Source organism: Oxyura jamaicensis, chromosome 7 (genome assembly GCF_011077185.1).
Source record: "Oxyura jamaicensis isolate SHBP4307 breed ruddy duck chromosome 7, BPBGC_Ojam_1.0, whole genome shotgun sequence".
NCBI lineage: Eukaryota > Metazoa > Chordata > Aves > Anseriformes > Anatidae > Oxyura > Oxyura jamaicensis.
In genome coordinates, this window is record NC_048899.1 from 1,083,005 (window position 1) to 1,102,926 (window position 19,922).

At 43.3% G+C, this 19,922-nt stretch overlaps 1 protein-coding gene across 4 annotated transcripts in view; it reads right to left on the reverse strand.

Annotated features, from left to right (window-relative positions):
* Positions 1-19,922, reverse strand: part of PLCL1 (phospholipase C like 1 (inactive)) — a 194,217-nt gene that overhangs the window by 18,428 nt on the left and 155,867 nt on the right. For all 4 annotated transcript variants that reach the window (XM_035331590.1, XM_035331592.1, XM_035331591.1 and 1 more), the window contains exons 3-5: positions 19,294-19,497; positions 8,575-8,650; positions 4,526-4,635 (exon numbers count right to left, since the gene is read on the reverse strand). In XM_035331590.1, coding sequence (XP_035187481.1) covers positions 4,526-4,635; positions 8,575-8,650; positions 19,294-19,497 — 390 coding nt within the window. The remainder of the gene's footprint in view (positions 1-4,525; positions 4,636-8,574; positions 8,651-19,293; positions 19,498-19,922) is intronic.

The following is a 19,922-nucleotide window of genomic DNA, read 5'->3' on the forward strand; positions in this document are numbered from 1 at the left end:
GATACGAGGGATACTTTGGGGAGGCATGGGTGGGAGCCTAACTGACACTTCCAGGGAAGGAAATACACGGTTCGTGGAATACAGCAACTTTACAGGTGCTCACGATTTCACCAGGTTCTAGCTTAATGTCTGGAGAGTAAAATGTCACGCAAATCCTTTGGCAGCAATTGCATGACATGGGGTAGAATATATTGTTGCAGTCAAGTTTAATCACATGAAATGTCCTCATGAAAATGCCGCGCTGCTCTGGAGTCCACTCTGTAGCATGCCAAGCAGCAAAATCATGTGTTCTTGCCTAACTACAGAAAAAAGGACTGATGTGGAAACAAGCAAATCTTACTTACCAGATGGCTTTAGAGTACTGTACAGTATACATTAAAAACAGTGCCATACTGTAATATAATGATCTTTAAATTAAGACTGTGAAAGGACCTAGTTCTTCCAAAGGATCAGCAGCATCTCTCTACATGGTGCCATTGTGCCCAAGGATGTTCTTGCATAATAATCACTGTCAGATACATGGCTTTTCTTCCTAAAGAAAATTGATACCTTCTTAGTGATGCAAAATTCAGCTCAGATTAGGTGAAGCTAGGTAAGTATACGCCTATCTGTATGTACATCTTTCAGAAATCTGGCTTTAGTCACTCCAAGAAGCCTCAAGGTTCTTGGAGTGACAAGATCACAAGAGTGTTCTGGGTCTCCACCACCCAAGTGAGAGGTCTGGATGCTGCACATCTCTCAAGCAACCAAAGGCTGGCACAAATGACTCTGATGAAGAAACAGGTCATTTGTGGACATCATCATCCGGAATCACTATTCACGCACAGTTTTGCTGCATAACAACATTATACCAGAGCTAACATTGTTGATGACTACATCATAAAAGTGCAGATTTCTCCCTCAGAGTGAATTGCATTTGCAATTTAATAATTGCATGCCTTCTGCATTCAGCAACCTCTCTCTTTATACATCTAATCAGCATTAATTTAAATGCAAGTTAATTAGCAGATACACTGATGGACAGGTGATGAAACGATCTCTGAAATTAACCACTTGATGTCTTGTAGCCTGGCAGTGTGAAAAGCAGCACACAATAATAGCTGGGAGTCCTAATCACACAGAACACACTTATGGCACTAGAAGCAAAGTGTTATCATGGGCAGCAAGAAGGGTTTAGAAACATGAATGCATTTCAGAGCAAAGACCAGACACAAACCTCTGTGGTTTTTTTCTCCTTCAGTAGAAGATCAAAGCAGTAAATGCCACTTTGTCTTTCCGTGTTTAGTCTATAAATAAGTCTGTATGTAGGTATACTAACTAGATATTTACCATCAACATGCAGCCAAGTATTTGGTGGCACTGTTACTGGACTTGGTATCTGCTGATACCACCAAAGCACAGATAGCCCAGGAAGACATGTCTGCGGACAGACAAAGCACGTCCACATGAGAGCAATAAACCTGAACCTCACGTGAACCTTGCTCAGCTTACTTGCCAAGCAGATCCCACAGAGTGGTTTTGCTGCATCCATCAGGATGAAACGAGTGGTTCCTAGCATGGGGGCTTGCCTCAGGTGGCAAACAAAATGTTTCTTGCCACATTTGCATTTTAGTGGAACATAAACACAGAAAGAAAAACGGAGGCACAGAAACAGAGGTGCATGGAAATAAAAACAAAAGCAAGCCTACACTTAGGATCCTAATGACTAAGTTTGCTGTAAGAACATGATTCTTCTGTCTACTTTAATTACGCTGTGCCTCTCAATATTACTGGCTGGATGTCTGACACTGTTTTACATGGGACACACAAAAAGATGTACCATTTTAATAATACGTGTCAAAGTTGACTTGCTCGACTGTCACCGAATTGTGGCTTCCCTGTTCTTACTAACATTTTTATGTTCTGGCAAATAGTTCGTCCTTCTGGTGTGTATTGCTAACATGTAATTTCATTATATAAACTAAGGGAAAAAAAAAGCATATTGTTTTGATTCATTCTTATTATGCACTTCATAAAAGTACCCCAGGGGATTTTTAAACATGAAGAATGCCCACAGTTATGTTTTTTATAAAATATACTTTAATCTTACACTGTTACTGTTTAATGATTTTGCCAGAAGCAATTTTTTTTATTGTTTCCATTCTTTGTATTCAAAACTTACCTACTGCAATGAATATTTATAAATACCTTCATTAAATATGCTTTTGCTTCATTAGCACAGGAAAAGACTATTAATCATCTGGCAGGCACGAGCAAAACATAATACCCGCTATTGCTCATGGGCACCTTGCACGAACTTGCAAGCAAAGCTGACTACTACTGCATGACGTAACTGCCTCCAACAACCCCTAGCACACAAAGAAGCTTTCTTCTGGAGTTGTTTTGCCTTTCTCTCACCTCACCCAGTGTGAAGCAGCCGATGCATTTCCTAAATGTTGCAGGCACTTTTTTCTTTTCTTACATCGCTATGCCAACAGCTAGTGACATGTATGTGCAACTGTTGTGGTTTAACCTGACCACCCTGAGACCAGGCACCCGGTGGACGCCGATGGTTCGAGTGGGGAAGGGTTGCTGATCTCTCCTCACCACAACCTCCTGGGGAGCTCTCACCAGCACACTGGGGAGAGACAGTGCCAAACGCAAGATGCAGTTGTAACCAGCAATAGGTTTGTTAGGGGTAAGGTCACTGAAATACAGTATTCTTGAAGAGGAGGGAAAAAGAAAAAAAGAATGGTGACCAACTGCCTCATATCAGACAACTGAAGTACAAAGTGGTTCTCCTTTGCCTACTGTCATTGCTGAATTGGACTTCAGTCAGAAGGAAAAGGTGTTTCATCCGCTTTTGTACCAGAGGATAGTTGCAACACACACTGTTGGCATTTCAATATACAAGTAAAACAAACAAAAATCAAAAAATCCCCAAGAAGCTGTGGCTTAGAAATGACACATCAATTATTTTTTGACCTTGACTAAATGTTCATAATACTGATTGTGGCAGTGTGTGCTAGGCAGCAAATATTTTTCATGGGAAATGTTTCTATAATACCCTACTCATATCTTCATTAATCACAGATCACCCTCAGAGGTCTGAACTTCTCATTTGACAAGCATCTAAAAATTTAAAAGTTTAGAGCAACCCCGACTGTGTTTATGTTGACTCTGAGCATGAAGCATTTATTTTACCTAACACAGCTACAGGCATTCAGAATAGTGTACAGAACTGCCTAGTGCATTTTTTTTTTGTCCTCTAACTACTCACCTTAATTATGCTGTGTCGAAAAGGTCAGTCTCTTCCATCATGTTTGAATTGGTTGCCTTTTCTCTTCATCAGAGGTCTTATGAACTGATCCTGTGCTGACTCCGTTACTTTCTTTCCATCCCTCTCTCACAGTGAATCAAAGTACACAAGGAACTGCAGATGTCCCCCGGTTCTTCTAACCCTTCCCCACCACCAAGAGCCTCTCCCAACCATTTTTGTTTCTCTCCATTCCCCACTTGTTTTTGTTAGTGCTCTTTCCATCTCCAGGAGGCTGAAAGCATGCCACCTCCTGCTGATTTTGCTACTGCTGTTGCACATCATGTTTTGGTGTATATTTGATTAGCAACCTTGTAAAAATTCCCTGTCATCAGCTGGCCTGCCCTGGGATTCCAGTGCAGGGAAGGTGACAGAGGGCCACAGAGAGGGCAACCTGCTTAATGGCAGCTGGAGGGAGGAAGCAGCAGGGAGGGAGCAAGGGGACATCAGTGAGCAATGTGTGATCTATCAGAGCAAGGTGGGAAATGAGGCTGTGAAACAAAATGTGACCTGAATGCTAATGACCTGAATGCTTGGCTCAGGTCCTCTCCTTGCCATCTGCTGGGGCTGCACCAGATCCTCAATTGTTTTCACCTTAGGCTGTCCCTGGGCAACTTTACGCAAGGTCAGACATCCAGCTGTCATGGCAGTTTCTGGCTGATGAGAGCTGAACCAGGAGCTAAAGCCCACTGACTGAGGTGCTCACTAGACAGTGTGTCACTGTGCAACCAAGATGGAGGGCGGCTCTTTTAGCCATTTAGATGGTGCTCCACTTTTGAAACACACCCCTGACACCTGCAGGATCTATAGTATTTGTTGTGTGTGCTTTCATGACAGCCTGCCCCCTTCCCCTCTCCTTCCTGAAGAGATTCCCGTGTCTTCATACTACACATCAAGTGTCTGAGACCCAGTGACCTCAGACAGGTCACATTCACACATTCTGTGTGAAACAGAACAGGCAACTGAGACCAGGTCTCTGAGCATACAAACTAATGAGCTATCCTTCCTCTTTTGTGCAGGCTTAGATAAATTCCCTTCCACAGCTTCCAAACCACAGTTGTAATTAGATGTATTTGATAAATCTTAATAATTGGGGAGTAATTTATACATCCCATTTAAACAAAATGTGTCTCCAGTGTTAATAACACAGTACCAAGAGATAAGCTAAAAAGAGCAAGGATGTGCTTATAAAGTTAATAGGAGACACCAGGTGGTGCTTTCTGTGCTTACCTTCAGCACTGTGATATTCCATGCAAAGCTTTCAATGGCTTTGCTTAATTTTCTTCCTTTCAAGCCTTCCTTTGTGCCGAGGTTATGGAGCTCTTCATGGAATTCCATCCCTAAAAAACAGATCACTACATCACCCTCTGTATGATTGATTACCCCCGTAAAATGTTCAGTGAGCACTTTCACCCTTGAGGCTGATATTTCCTACATCCTCTTTCTGTGTTCCCCCCTTTTCCCTGTCATGATCCCACCCTGGAGAGCATCTCCCAAATAGAAGTGTTATGTGCAGCCCTGCAGCTCTGCCTCCAATTGTGTATTTAACTCTCCTTTCCAGTGCCGGGGTCCTACACAGGCACGTGCCTGTTCCCCACACAAACACCCCCGAGTGCTTCTGATTGCAGTCTGCTTTGCTGGAAGTATCATGACAAAAGGCAATCACTTCTCACTGTCCTTCAATAGATGTACCTTGGGAGGCAGTCTGGCAGACAGGACAGGTACCTGTGCAGCACGGCAAATACAGACTCAAGTGCACAACTCCTCATTAGTCTTAATCACAGTCATATAGAAAAACCCTTGTACTCCACAATGACAGATTATTTCTTTAATGCACACTGCTAATCACAAGATTGCTATTCCTACAGCCTGTGGAACTGAGACTTCCAACCACAGACTTGGGAACTGGCAACATTTCGTTGCTAGTTTCTGTAGCAAATGTCTGCAAATCCTTTGCTGGACACAAGAACTTGAGAATCTGGGAGCAGATTAAAAACTTTAATGAGCCCAATTAGCTCACCAGTTCTGTGAGATTTGCACAATGTATGCAAACATTTCTCCAAGGCTGCTGTGGATGAAAAGACAAATCGGAGAGAGAGCTGGTTGTGTTCCCTTAATTTGTACCTTACAAAGGCCAAATTGGCCCTAAATCATTCCAAAATATCTGAAGCCCATCCCAGCTGAACAAACCAAGTTCAATCTCCAGTTGTTTCATAGCTCTCCCTCCCCTGTTGTTTTAAGGCAAATGTCACTCACAAGTTCAGGCTTCATTGAAATTACATCAAAGAAACCCCCATCGGCACCTGACAGAGAACACCTGCATGGAGCACTGAGGGGCTGTTTTAGCAGGGTGACTGAAGGAGTCAGCCCTCTGATACTCCAAGGCAGCTTGCAGTCAGTGTAAGCTTGCCCAAAGCTCTCCTGGAAGACTGACAATAGGCTTCCTTCTGCCTTGCACTGAATCTGGAGGCAGCAGAGCCACTGCTTGAGAAGCACTGAGGGCCTTCAACCTCACACAATGTAAGGTTTATCTACTGTTTATTCTCCAAAACTTCACTCACAAGTTTTGCATATCTAAGGTAACAGAGTTCCTGCAACACCTCCTTTGGAAAACAGTCTAAACAACTGCACCTCAAGAAAGATTCCCCTGCAAGCTGCCTTGTGCCAACTGACTCAAATAATTTCACTTGAGTAAGTGGAAGAAAACCTCCAAGTGACTTGAAGAAATACATTGCTCAGTTCCACTTGGGCAGCCCTGCCTTTATGTAGCATACTTTGTTTTTCCCCTTTCCCAGATCTCACTTTCCCACTTGTAAACTGGAAATCTGGCAGGTCAGTCCTCCAACCTGCTAATGCATTGGGCCAAAACCATACATGAACCCTCCCCCCCCCCATAAACTCAGCAGTCTGAGAAGTCATTTGGGGGAGCAGAGAGGGTCCTGTAGCACAGGGAGCAGGGACCAAAACGGGCTGGGCGGTGAAGCAGAGGTCAGGTAGGAACACGTGTCCAAAGGGAGTAGGACTGGGCTGAGGTGAAGGACAATGTCACTGGCAATTGTACCTCTGACACCTCTTAACTTATGAGTTCTTCATCTTGCCACATTTGAACTGTTCTTTGGACAATTTGCCTGGGTAACATTTGCAACAAACTAATCGGCAATCAAGCACTGTGAGGGATCAATCCTCTCTCTCCTGCTCCTTTCCTCTGTGTAAATCCCAAGGTTTTATATGAGTACTGTGTCTCTCTCCAGCCTTCTTCTCAATCAGAAATATTTTAAGGCTAACAAAGCGAAACCAGTGCAAGTACAAGGAGATACAATAGTAAAGAGAGTAAAGAAATTATTCTTTTTGCTGGGGGAAGGAAGGAGAAAGGAATTGCATTTAACTTTGGACATCAGCCTGGTGATATGCTTCTTGCCCAGAGAAGCTGTGGATGCCCCTTCCCTGGAGGGGTTCAAGGCCAGGTTGGATGAGGCCCTGTGCAGCCTGATCTAGTGGGTGGCGTCCCTGTCCATGGCAGGGGGTTGGAACTAGATGATCTTTAAGGTCCCTTCCAACCTGAGCTGTTCTACAGTCCTGTGTTGTGTTCTCTGCCCACGTCACCTGCCCCCAGCTCACACGGACTTCACAGATCCTTCTCTCTTTGCACAGAGCTGGGTGGGTACAGAGCTGGTTGATGTTCCTGAGGGTCTGCATAATTTGGTGCTGCTCTAAATTATAGCAGCTAGAAAGACCATTAGTGCTGTATTTTCTGGTCACTGTCCCATTTCCTAAACGCTCTGCACCTGTTGAAGGCTTTGTGCTGAGGACATTTATGCTGTTTGTGCAGATACACAGGAGGAGCCAAGGCACAACCCAAGATGAGGCCCACGAAATGCACAAAGACAAATGTGCTCGCCTCTCCTCCCCTTGCTACCACAGCTCTGGCCATGGCTCCAGAGCTCTGAATTTCCAAGAGCAAAGACTGGGTTCCACCCTGCTCTTGTACCACATTAAAAATCACTTAAATGCTATCACTGAAACAGTTCCCTAGTTTCTTCTAATTAAAAAGATGAATTAAGGAATTTACTGCAAAGTGTCAGTTTCATTCATTATTTACACTTAATAGAAACAAATGGCTGTAGCCTCTTGTCACTTGCCAAATCCAAAATGCCTATTGGAATAAAACAGTATTTATGATTGTTGTGGTCCCAGAAGACTTTTCTGAGATCAGGAATTAAATACAGTAGCAAGTGTTTGCATTCCTGACCTTTGAGGCTTGCTGCAGATTACCAAAGGTGCAGCTGTACAACTAGACTGAAAACAGATTTTATTTCAGCATTGTAAACCCGTAATAGAAATACACTGCAAGGATTTATTCTGCATGGTTTTTGATATATGAAAGCTGACGGATTTAGCTGTAGAGGATTAAGATCTTACTAACACCAAATGTGGACTCTTATCTCTCAAGCAGGGTTTATTTCTGTGTACCAGCAGAAACTACAGGAAATGTCCTAGTTTGGAGTCTGGCTTACTGTCCTGAACAAGTGATGAAGAGGGTTTGCATGAGTAAGCTGAACTGTGAATCGCAGACACTTTGGTCATTCTGACCATCCTGAAAAAGGAGTGTGAACCCGTGGCAGAGCAGACAGCATACAGACAGCCACTTCTGAAATCATCTCCTCCCTTTCTACTGATGCACACAAGACAGCACTAATTCAGGCAGAGACATCCAATATCATACACCAGCAAAATATGATCTGCTCTAAGTCTACTTACACCTATTTGCACCCATGTAACTAACATACATAATGCATAGCCACACAGATTCGTTGTAACATGATGGGATTATATTGGTGCAAGTTTCCAAGCTCAAAATCAAACCTAAAATGCAAAATTAAATAAACATAGGCAAGACAGCTTGGTTCTGTAGGTTTCAAAGCCTTAGTGTTTAAGGCAATAACTATGGCAGAGAACAGAGCTCAGTAAAGGCAGCAAACCTTCTCACTCCCTCATTTTAATTGAATTCCTTTCTAGTTCATTTGACTCATTTAAATGCTGTCAGACATTTCAGAGCTGTAAAGCAGATGGAGAGATATACTTGAGGTGAAAACTGAGGATTTCTCCCTGATATTACACCTCCACTGCTGCTGGGGGATGAGCCTTCAGGAGATCTACGGAAAGACCATGATACTCACTTAAACACCAGGTGAAAGATCCTGCTCAAGTCGCAAACTAAGAAAATGATGGCACGTTGTTTCCCATCTCCTATCCAGAACTGCACATTAGAGGAGAATTACCTGCTTTCTGACACTGAACGATCTTGTCATGAATGATGTCTGCCGTCTCGATAAGAACCTTGCTCTCTTGAATCATCTGTCAGAAAACAAACAGAAAACAACTTCATTACTATGGTTTCCTGCAACATCTCGTCCACAGAATGGTACAACAAGGGTAAAACTCAAGAAGAGCTCTGTTCTGCAAACAGCACTATAACAATTGGATCATTGCTTCATATCACGTCCCCTAGATCTACATCAGGCTAAGTGACAGTTGCTCAGAAGAACTCTGTTCCAGAAACCAAAGAACAGCTGTTTTACATCAGTGAGACACCACTGTAAATAATGTGAAGTGATTTCAGGAGAAAGCAGAGTTAGTAGACAAACAACACTCACGCTATGTGAAACCAAGCCCTTTGTAATCAGTACTTTTATTGAAATGCAAGGAGAAATAAATACAGTGCTCAACATAAGTTGCTATCAAAAATGTTACCAAGCCATGAATAGAACTGATTTCAAGAGATACTTAAGCCTGTGCACATCTTTATGCACTATGGTGGTTCAAAAAGCTTCAGTGTTTCTTGAGGTTCCCTTTGGAGAAATTCTAATCTAAATCCTATAGCTTTCAGCATCTCAACACTGCTGCTGAAGTTTAAAAGGGAAAAAAAAAAAAGGCAGGTAGTTTCACCAAGAATGCTCACAAGTTTCAGAGAGACCCGTGTCTATGCGGCTTCCTAGAGTATGCCAGTAAGAGAAACACAGACAAAATACCCATTACGTGACAAGTTTCCTGAGCCTCCCTTCTTGCAACTGCTTTTCTCCTTTGCTGTTAACAATCCTCCCAAAGCCCTGCAGAAGCCCGGACAAACAAACAAATTGTTTCAATGCTATAGTCTGTGAAATTGCAGGAGGCGGCACATACATCTGTTACAGAAGGAATGAACATGCTGTATAGCAAACTATGTCTGAGAATAATCTCACTCTCCTGGGACCTACATTGCAAAACTCAATCAAATCCAGGCAGCATGAAAGAGGTGCCAATTAGAAATGAAGCAAACCGAGTACTGCCTAATTTTACATCCCGAAATTACAGAAGCCACCATCTGAAAGCTTTGCCAAAATGTGACAACTGTTAAAAGCATTCCTACTTTCAAATGTACTAAGTATGAAAACACAACCAGTCAATCGCAACAATTTTGGTGGAAGACGGTATAAAATTACTAAGCTAACACTAAGCTAACATATTAGCACTTCTTATTGTTTTAATTAGATACAAGGGAGGAGACATTTCCACACGTCACACCCAAACTTCCAAATTCTGGAGAAATGCAGATCCAAATTTTGCTGCTTCTGCCATCTCTGTCACTAATCAAAGCTATTAAGATCGGCTTAATTTAATAAAAAATACCTACGCCTTTACTTTGACCTAAACAAGAACATGAAAAAAATAAAATCCATTACCAGATTCACAGGCAGAAAGAAAAAGGTCTGACACATCGATAGGGTGTAAAATTATTTTTCAACAGAAGATGCTTGGTGGATATACCTGAGACGTATACCCTTGGCCTTTCACTCTAATACTTGCTTGTTCGTGCATCGCGTTGATTTCTTCTCTTTGATATTTTTGCTTGACATCTAGAAAGAAATGACAATTTCTACCCAGCCTCTGGCTTTTCCGTGCTGCAGCATGTAGTCATTTTGTGTCAAAGGAGCTGTTCGGCTGCCAGCTAAAAGTTCTGCAGCTGGTCTGAACAGCACAGGGAGTGAGAACCCCCCAGCAGCAAGTCACTACAGAGGCAGGCAGAGGTGGAAGGTGGTCTCGCGGCACACAGACACGGTGCCTGCAGGCAGCTCCCCTGCCACCCTGTCCAGCCAGGCCCTGATGGCTCCTCCATGCCTCACATCCCCATCACCCCCAAGGCCTGCCCACCACCGGGGCATGGGTCTGTGCCACGCAGCAGCACCAGGGAGCTGACCCATGGAGCCAAAGTGCCTGGCTGTCACGTGCTCAGATCTCCAAAGTATAAAACTTGATTTACGGGAGTCACATTTATGCCACACACACACAAACCAAGTTTGAAAATCGTGAGTTTTACGTGCAATTTGGTACAAATGAGTTTGACCACGTCTTCTTCCAACTACTGGACTCACTCCCAGGAGCTTCTGGTGCAGTTGTCTTTGGATTATCAAACATGAAGGTATTACATTTGCTTTTAAGAGAGAAGTAGCAACAGGATGTCAATTTTCCTTTACTGCAGAGCAGGTAGAGCAGCCCTCCACTCCTTTGATGCTGACATCAAAGTCTCATTGCTCTCCCCTCAGCAAGAACAATTAAAACCAGATCATACAGCAGAATTAAAGCTTCTCATATCTTCTCACACAGCAGCACTCTTGACAAAAATAAGCTGCTTTTGCCCCATGATAAATCCAGAGAGTTATTTCAGAGTCTTGTGGCTCAGTATCTGGGGTTAAACGATGCCTTTATTTCACCACCGGGTATTTGTTCTCAGAGGTTTCTTTAGGACGTATGCATTAGGAAGAAATAAAACATCCTGGGTCTACTATTGTACAAGACTTTGGCAGGCCTATGGTGTCTTTCCCAGGTGTGGTAACACTGCACGCAGGACCCAGTACTTCTGCATTACAGGCCAGACTCTGCTACCATCAAGAATCAGGTGCACATTTTTAACTGGCCTGAGATCACACTTCCTAGCTCCACTGTTAAGGACTGTAATGACAAGTTGGTGTGGATGAAGCAAAGATGTTCACTCTGAAGAATCAGAGACGGATTCATGCAGGTAAGAGTACGACAGGCAAGTAACTGCTTTCCAAGAATAAAATTATAGCACGGAGCTTTGGTTTTTTTTTGTTTGTTTGTTTCTTTAAGCCTGTCACAGTAGATGTTCTTCAAATCCTGGGAATACAACTGATACAACCCTCAACAAACAGTCAAACACTAATTAAAAATCTACTCCCTCCCCCTTCCCCTCTTATGTTTTCACTTGCACGTGAGGTAAATATCCTCGCGGGATATTTACTAAGTTAGGTCCTCATTGTAAGGACCAGCTAAGAAGCTGTTCCTGGTAACTGCATACTGGAATTAATGCTAACAGTTGGTCACTGCTCAGCCTGGCACAGGTGAAAGCAGGTGACAGCCTCAGCTGGCACCCCGTGGCCCCTCGTGCTGGACACTGGAGAGCAGACAGTAGTTTCAGCAGGTTTCCCAGCTGCAGCAGAGGATGCTGTCCACAGATGCAGCACGCTGGCTACAGGCACCTCCACTTGGGCCCTACTATCAGCCCCTGGGAGATGTAGCTACCATGGCTCTGATCATGTCAACAGCGCCAGCACACAGCCCTGTGATACGGCATCTAGATACACAGGGTTGGTGTGTTTTTTTTTTGGCACCAGTTCTCAAGTGACTCCTCCATCTCCCAGCCTGAATGCTCCCAGCTTGTCCAGTTGGCATCAAATCCAAAGCCCTGCTTGTGGATGTCACCTACTTCTATTTGTGGTGCCAAAACAAGAACCAGAAGCTCTAAACACAACAGGGAGGGCTGTGAGATTTTCCTCTGGGAAGGTAACCCCATAATTCACACAACAGTCCCAGATTTTCAAGCCCAGTCTTGCCAGCAATATTATGAAATCCAGCAACACGTCTCAGATGCGAAGAATGAGCACTCTTTGCAGCCTGAATTTCCATTCATCTTCACTCTGCTAAGGCAAGGGATTAACCACACAGAAACATGTACGAAAAGCAACCTTTAAAGGATGGATGCTATATCTGGGTCCACTTGCAGCTAGGACAGTTCCTGTTTCCCATGTTGGAAAGATTAATTTTGAGAGTGATGTGTTTAAAATAACTACAAGGAGAAAAAGGACAAAAATAAGAGTGAAGCCAGACAAAAACCTGATTTTGCTATAGGGACTTATAAAACTACTTTGCTGACCAGCAGTGTACACCTATTAAAGTAAGCACGAGGAATAGGGTGAATGGGAAAAACTACCTTTAACAGACTTTAAAACAGACGCAGAAGGGAAGAGCATAAAAACAGAAGCTTTACTCAAGGCACGAGAACAGAACTCCCTCAGCATCCACATTACCATGAAACTTGGGGAGCGAGTTACACACCCTGAGTCACCACTTGGTCTGACTGCTATTTGCTGCGCACCTCAGTGCCATTTGGGATCCTCTGAGCGCTATTTGGCGCACAGCTCAATGCCATTTGGGATCCCACTCGTTTCAGAACCGGGCTCTGCCTCCTGATGGACAGGGGACCCACAGAGAGTGTGCGGGGCCCTTCTGCGCTTGGTAGCTGCACTGGAGGCAGAGCCCTCCGGGAGCAAAGGATGGCCGTGCTCCTCCGTCATGAGCCCTGCCACATCTCCATGGAGCGGGGCCACCAGGACTGCACACGTCCCGGAGCTGCTGACTCGACTGTAGGGGCTGCAGCGCAAGAAATGCTCTTCCACTGCACGGCAAAGAAGGGGTTGTTCAGCCTGACAGAGGATGCACGTGGCACAGATCCCTGAAGTAGGTGTCACGTTTAAGGAGCTAATGGGGGTGAGGAACACAAACCCTCATCTGCATGTGTTAGCTTTGTTCTGCAAGTTAGCTCTTTTAATTGAAATGTTCTTATGAACGGCCGAAAACAAGAATCTTAAACTTAATTCACCTCAATCCACCTGAAGCACCCTGTTACAGTCATGCAGGTTTCTCACAACAGCACGGGAAGCAGGAGCTGGCACAAACCCAGGAGCTCCCTAACAGACAGGGCATGAGAACCAAGAGGGAGAACAGACCACAAGCTGAAAACATAACTGACCTGGCTTATTTAAGCATCCAAACATAATCTGAAATATCAACTTTAAAATCACATTTGCAGAAGGAATTATATTTAACTTTGTCATACCTGTTAAGTGTTAATACAAAGATAAATATTTTTTAAGTGAAACATAAAATATTTTTAACACTAAAGATGTCATTTTTTAGTTCACAAGAAATTAACAGACTTATTTCTTGTGTGTACTAAAGACATTTTAATCACAGGATCAGTACAAAATGAACAAATGTTATTTTTTACTTTAATGAACTCCTGTGCTAGAAACCTTTTACTAGAAGCTATTCTACAAATTTAAAAGGGGAGAGGAAATTAACACAGCAGAGTATCAGCACAATAAATAAATAAATAAATAAATAAAATAAAAGGAGAAGACAAGAAGACAAGAAAAGCTCCTGGTGGCAAATTAAAGTCCTGCTCCTGCTGGGGAGATAAATGATACAGAAAGGACAGTTCAAAGAATCTTCTCATAAATATTCCAAAGTTTAGAACAGAAACCAACAAAACATCAAATTATATATATATATATATCCAATAGGAGCTTCCCTCTGAAGTGTCTCCTCTTTGCTGTTGTCCCAGTCTCTTATGCCTGCCTTGGACAATGAATAATTTTGTCTTGGTAAGGAGTAACCACATCATGCTTCTATTGCTACCAAAAGTAAAAGAAAAAAGCTACAGAAACACAGCCAACTGGAAAAACATCTGAAGTGCAAATTGAGCTCATGAAAATTTCAGCAGGATTCCCTCCTTAGCATCAAGCATTTCTTGCAGACATTTGGGACATGAAACTGCCAGACAATTAATCATGTGCCAGCAAGTCTTGTTAAGAGGATGTCCCCGTGGTGCCAGGACGTGGGAAGGAATGCTGGCCGCCTACTAAGCCTCGCTGGTGTCCCAGTGCCCTCCAAGCCAGTTTTCTGTATCTGAGCCTTTACCTGCAACAGCCCAGTAAGAGGAACAGTTATCAGGGACGGCTACATTAGCCGGAAATCTCTGAAACACCTTAGCCACATAAACTGCAAAAGAAAAATTCACTTTAAGCTCTAATTTTATGGTTTTGCTTCCAAGTATTTCTGGGGAAATATGGTGTCAGAGCATTGCAGAATGTGACCTCGTGCATGAATACCAGTTCTCTACAAAACAACAGGAACAGTGGAGGAACAGGGGAAGGGGGCAGCTTTCAACATGCTTGTGCTAAAACAGGCCATCTAAAGCACCCAACTGGAATCCCATTCTGTAAGAAAAGTTCTGATCTGACCATTTTCCTATTTTAGAAGGGTCTATTGGATGCGGCTCTCAGAGAGAAATTGAGAGAGTGGTGGGAAAAGAGAGAGAATTACAAGAAAATGAGAAAGAAAAAGGATAATTGCTTTCCCAGTCTATGTCCAATTTTGGATAGAAAGCTCTTTAAGACAGCTATGAATTCAGTGTCCATGTACCGGACTGTGTTTGACGTCAGTGCATTATGACACTTTCTTGGCAGTGAGCATTATGCTCTGCAATATCCCTTGTTTTCAGCTGTTCAGAGAATTGTGAAAAATGGCCCTTTGGGGATGACACTGTCCCAGCTGAAATAGGGATTTCAGTGGAAAAGCTCACCAAAAATCTATTTAGTCATTTTGTATTTACATAAACTGGGAAAATGGGCTTCCTCTCTGAGAATAAATAACTGTCATGCCTGCATCAAGACAAGGACTGAATCTGAAAGAAAAGCAGACAGAAGAGCAGGTCAGGTTCTCTCTGTACACACCTCTGCAGACTTCTGCTAGCATGCATGGACCAATCCCTGTGTCAAAATACCACTGTCATTAAATACCTCGGTGTCTACAACAGTGTGACAGATACCATTTCACTGCTCAAAAATCCCCAGTCCATCTCCACATTAGCCGAGAGGTTAACTCCAACTTGCCTTCCCTCAACTGTACCAGCAGACGTGCTGCCCTTCCTTACCTGGTACAAAATAATCACAATCAGTCCCTGTAAAGAGGCTTTCATTTTTCTAGAAAAAATTCTACGTGCACAAGAGCCAGAAGAACAGGTAACAACAGAAACATTTATTATCACTTGTTTGTTACTTTTGATTTTCAAATGATTCAATCGTTTCACCTCAGAGGAAAAATAATGCTGAACCAATAACTGAAAAGGAAACTGCACAAGTGTCTCTGAGTTCACACACACTTGCATCAGCAAATGAATATACTGTGATAAGAAACCACAATCTGTCCATGAAAAAATCTCCACCAAAAAAAAATCTAACTTCACAAGATAAGTGTTTGCAGTGAATAATTCTGCCATCTGTCACGTGCAGCTGGGCCCTATCCCTTTTCTTCACACTGACAGCTCCTTTTTTCTTTTCGTTCCCGCCCCCCCGCATGATCACTGAATACTGGCACCAGTTTGGCAGGTTATAAGTTGCACCCCATGAGCTGCCCCCACCTGAGTGAGCTTCTTCCAGTGCCTGGCCACAGGTGATGTGGAGCCAAAGGAGAAGAGTCCTTTCCTGGTGGAGAGGAAAGGTCTGAAGAGCAGCTCTGCAGATGGCATGCTGCACTACCCTCGGATGTATGTGGGAATGGATGACAGCATTGGAATCAATTCATTATATGCTACACTATGTATGATAATAACCAAAACTGTATGCAAGTTGAAATAAACTGTTCTAAACCATGTTTCTGGTAGTTCGCGTATTTTCCAAGAATGTTTTCTGTGTATTGCCCACGCTCCATCTTATTTTCAAGTGCTTCCACTCCCTGTTCTCTGCAGGAACTCCCTTACAACCCGGTATCATCACCGAAGCCTCCTCCACAAGACACAGCAGTAGCTGAGTTCCACAAAACCGCTGCAACATAACCAGAAGAACAAAAAATAGAGCCTTGAAAAAATCATTTCAGTTCCCTAAACAAAGCACATTAAATTTTATTCTAATAGGGCCTCTCTGAAAAGGAAATATTTAAGGCAGAACACAATGGTAAAACTAATTACCCTGGGAAAAAAAACAACAAACAAACAAAAAACTGCACAAAACGATCTTTGTCTATCGCCTGCTGACAAAGGCTGAACACAAGGGAACAGACAGCTAATTGTTTTCAGGATGGCTGTGGCAGGTCTCTGAGTAGTTGCACCTCCATTTGCCCAGGCTGTCAGAACTGCCCATGCCCCATTAAACACACTGACAGAGTCTGTGTTTTCTTTGGGGGAAAAAAAAAAAAAAAAAGATATGGTCAGTTGGCAATTTCCAGTAGGGGGAAAAAATCAGCATGTTAGGGCTGTTTTATCAGAGATGACTTTCAGAGCAGACTCTTTCAATTGTTTCAAATGTGTGATGCTTTCTGAGGCGGGGAGGGACAGATGCTGGCCCCAAGCTACTTGGCCCTCAGACCTCTGAGCAAGGCACACCTGCAGCCAACAGCTTTCCACTGCGAGATTTAAGGGCAAACTTTTCTCCACCATACTGTAACAGAAATGAAGTACAACCATTCATACAAGAGAGAGGCCAACATCAATACTTTATATTAAATGTATTTGAAATTGCTTTCAGGCCTGTTCACCCAAAACGTGCTTTGGGTTGAACAGACATTCCGGGGAGTTGAAGACATGCAAGCAATTGTAGATCCAGTTCCTTGAAGCCATGCTTATCAACAACTTGAAAAGCCAAATTTCAGTAGATCCTCTTCGTTTGTTTGTTTTAACCATACCTAAAATATTTTATATTGCTTTCTACCAACATCTCTTTGTGTCCTCATTCGCACTGCTACCAAGCATTTCTTCCTGGATAACAAAAGAACAACAACAAAAATCCCCCTTTCTGTTAAACTCTTCCTTTCTCTTTCTGTCCTCACATCTTCCTCAATGCTCGCTGACGTGCTCTAGCTCACACTCACCAAGCCAGGTGAATCTCATGCTGCCTGCCTGATTTAACCTCTCACTCAAACTGACCATGAAAAGCTTCATCACAGCAATTTCCTTACAAAAGAAATACACCCTGGATTATACCAAGTCACTACAAATACTATAGCAAGAGTCCTATCTCAATGTTAAAATTGACAGCAACTTTTTTTTTAATGTTTTTTTAATAGACGAAAGACAGATTTCAATCTTCTGCTGCTGACATTGTCTGAAAAAGAAAATATCCAAGATAAAGCAAAAACACTCATTAAATCTGGCTTTTGCTTTTTCAGAAGCAAATAGCTGTAGAAAAATAAGATGCAGGCCAAGCCAGACAACATGAATAACAATATTTTAAAGCAATACGTTCTCATTAACCAGGATTGCATCTCATATCAGCCTTTATACAGGCATGGAAGAATTCCCTTCTCTTTCTCTTCACTCTAATTTTGAAGCCCTTGTGCTGTATCCTGACATTAGAGCTATATCTTCCTCCATCAGAGACACACGTGAAAGCAACCATCTAACAGCAGTTGTAAAAGTGTTTTTATCTGCATCTGAAAGAGGTCTTTCACCTATTCAAAACTGAAAAGCTTTTTATAAAGCAGAAGGAGGCCTTGAAATGTCCCATGTAAACTCTTTGGTACATAATTACAAAGTTAAGAGGTGACACATTCATTTTGTTAAATCTCCACAACCAGGCCTCCAAATACAGAAAAACGTCCTAGCTTTGTGGTATTTGCTCTTTGGAACAAACATCACACCATGTAACAACTCCGTACAAAGAAGTAAAATCTAAAACATGGCAGTTGACTGGTCTTCCAAATCCTCCTTCTGGTGTTGGTACCGCTGGTATTTCACTACCACAACTTTATTACCTCCAAGTAAGATAAACTACCCAGAAGGAATGCAAAGTTTTCTCAGAGTGTTTTAGTATGTCTTTTAATTACATTAGTGCCTCCCCTTTCCCCCCCTCCTCCCAGCTGATTTTCTCTTGCACAGTGTGTTATAGCAGCAAAAACTGAGATGGAGAGGAGAGCATTTGGCACACAGAATAGCTGGTCAAAGATGCAATCACTCTTCGCAGCACTTCAGGGTCTCTGGAAGCAATTTGATGTCCCCAGAGGTGCTTGCCATTTCATTCCTTACAAACGCAAGATGTGGAAATAGTGGCTGGCGCACTGAACATGCGTTGTGATTTCGTCTAGTTGCCACAGTGTAATATTTAAGTCACGTTTCACCGAACTATACAGCTTTCTATCAGTTGATGCGGATCAACTACTAAGGATGGGAAGTCATGGAGCAGTCCAATAACCGGAGAGGCACAACGTGAGAGCAACTACTGCTGCTCTAAGTCGCATGCAGCTGATACTCAGTCGCCAGAGGCTGTGATATATGTGCTCAGCACACAGCAGCATTTGCCTCAACTTATTTTAGCTCATATATCTAATTTCACAAGTATTGCTGTACCATATTGCCCTTTCCTTCCTCCCACAAAATAGTCAGCATTTTAAAACTTCTCTTCCAACTGCGTTCACTCCAACGGTGACATTTACTTGGTTTAGCAGGAACACAGGCATTACAGTGCTGCCAAAAGGCATCAGGAGGGGGATGGCTCAGCTTTGCCTGGGAACTCCCCCACTGCGCTTCCCTGTCTGATGGCCTTGCCCTCTGCTGAGGGCAGGGAAGCAAAGAGAAACACACAAATCTTGTGTCTTCTCAAGGACAACAACGAACAGCCGCTGGTACATGTTGAATGGTTGCTATTTTTATAAACAAAAGTCCCTCCTCAAGTGCCAACCTGTGCTAGTCACAACTGTGTTTAAAGAAAAAAATAAACAACAAAAAGCCCAGTATGGCATTTTGGACAATAAAAGGTCAATTTTGCATAGCTTAAGTCGTTTGAAGAGATCCGTTCACTTAACAGAAACTTCAAGGTGCATGAAAGCCAGCAAACAGTCTGCCACTTTCACAGCCTTGGGGAAGGCCACAGGTAGCAGTGGGAAGCACCTACCAGGTCATATGCAGCCAGGACCTTTTTCTGCACGTCGGGCATGGTCCCCAGAGGCTCTAGGTAAGGAAACATGTCCTTCATGCAGAGGGTAACGGAGGGCGTGTTCTCGCTGCTCACAAGCCGCGAGGACAGGGTCAGGATGCACTGCTTCAGGCTCGCAATGGGCGGGAGCCCGCACAGCTCTTTGACGGACACCATGGCGTTCTGGGGGAAGGAAAAGAAATACCTGAGCACATATCCCCACTTGCTCTCAGCTACCCACCTGCTAATACCTAGGCAGTGCCTTTCTGCTTCTCTTTTCTACTGCGTGCCCACGTACAAGCACAAGCATGCCTTGAAGTCAGAAGGGTCACGCTAGCATTCTGAGGATTGTAAGATTTTTGTTTTGCATGCTCAAGACGTCCACAGGACAACATTGCTGGGGAAATCCCAGTGGCCAGTTCTGCAATTACTCTGCATTGCAAATCCAGCCCCAATGGGGACATGCGTTGGTCCCCAGCACATTAAACCACCAGCCTAAAATGCTATTTCTCTTCTCAGCTGTTCCAACTCCAACTGCTTTTGATGCTGTAATCACCTCGTTCTCCTATCATTATCATCCTCCAGCAAGAACAAGTTCGACAGACCTC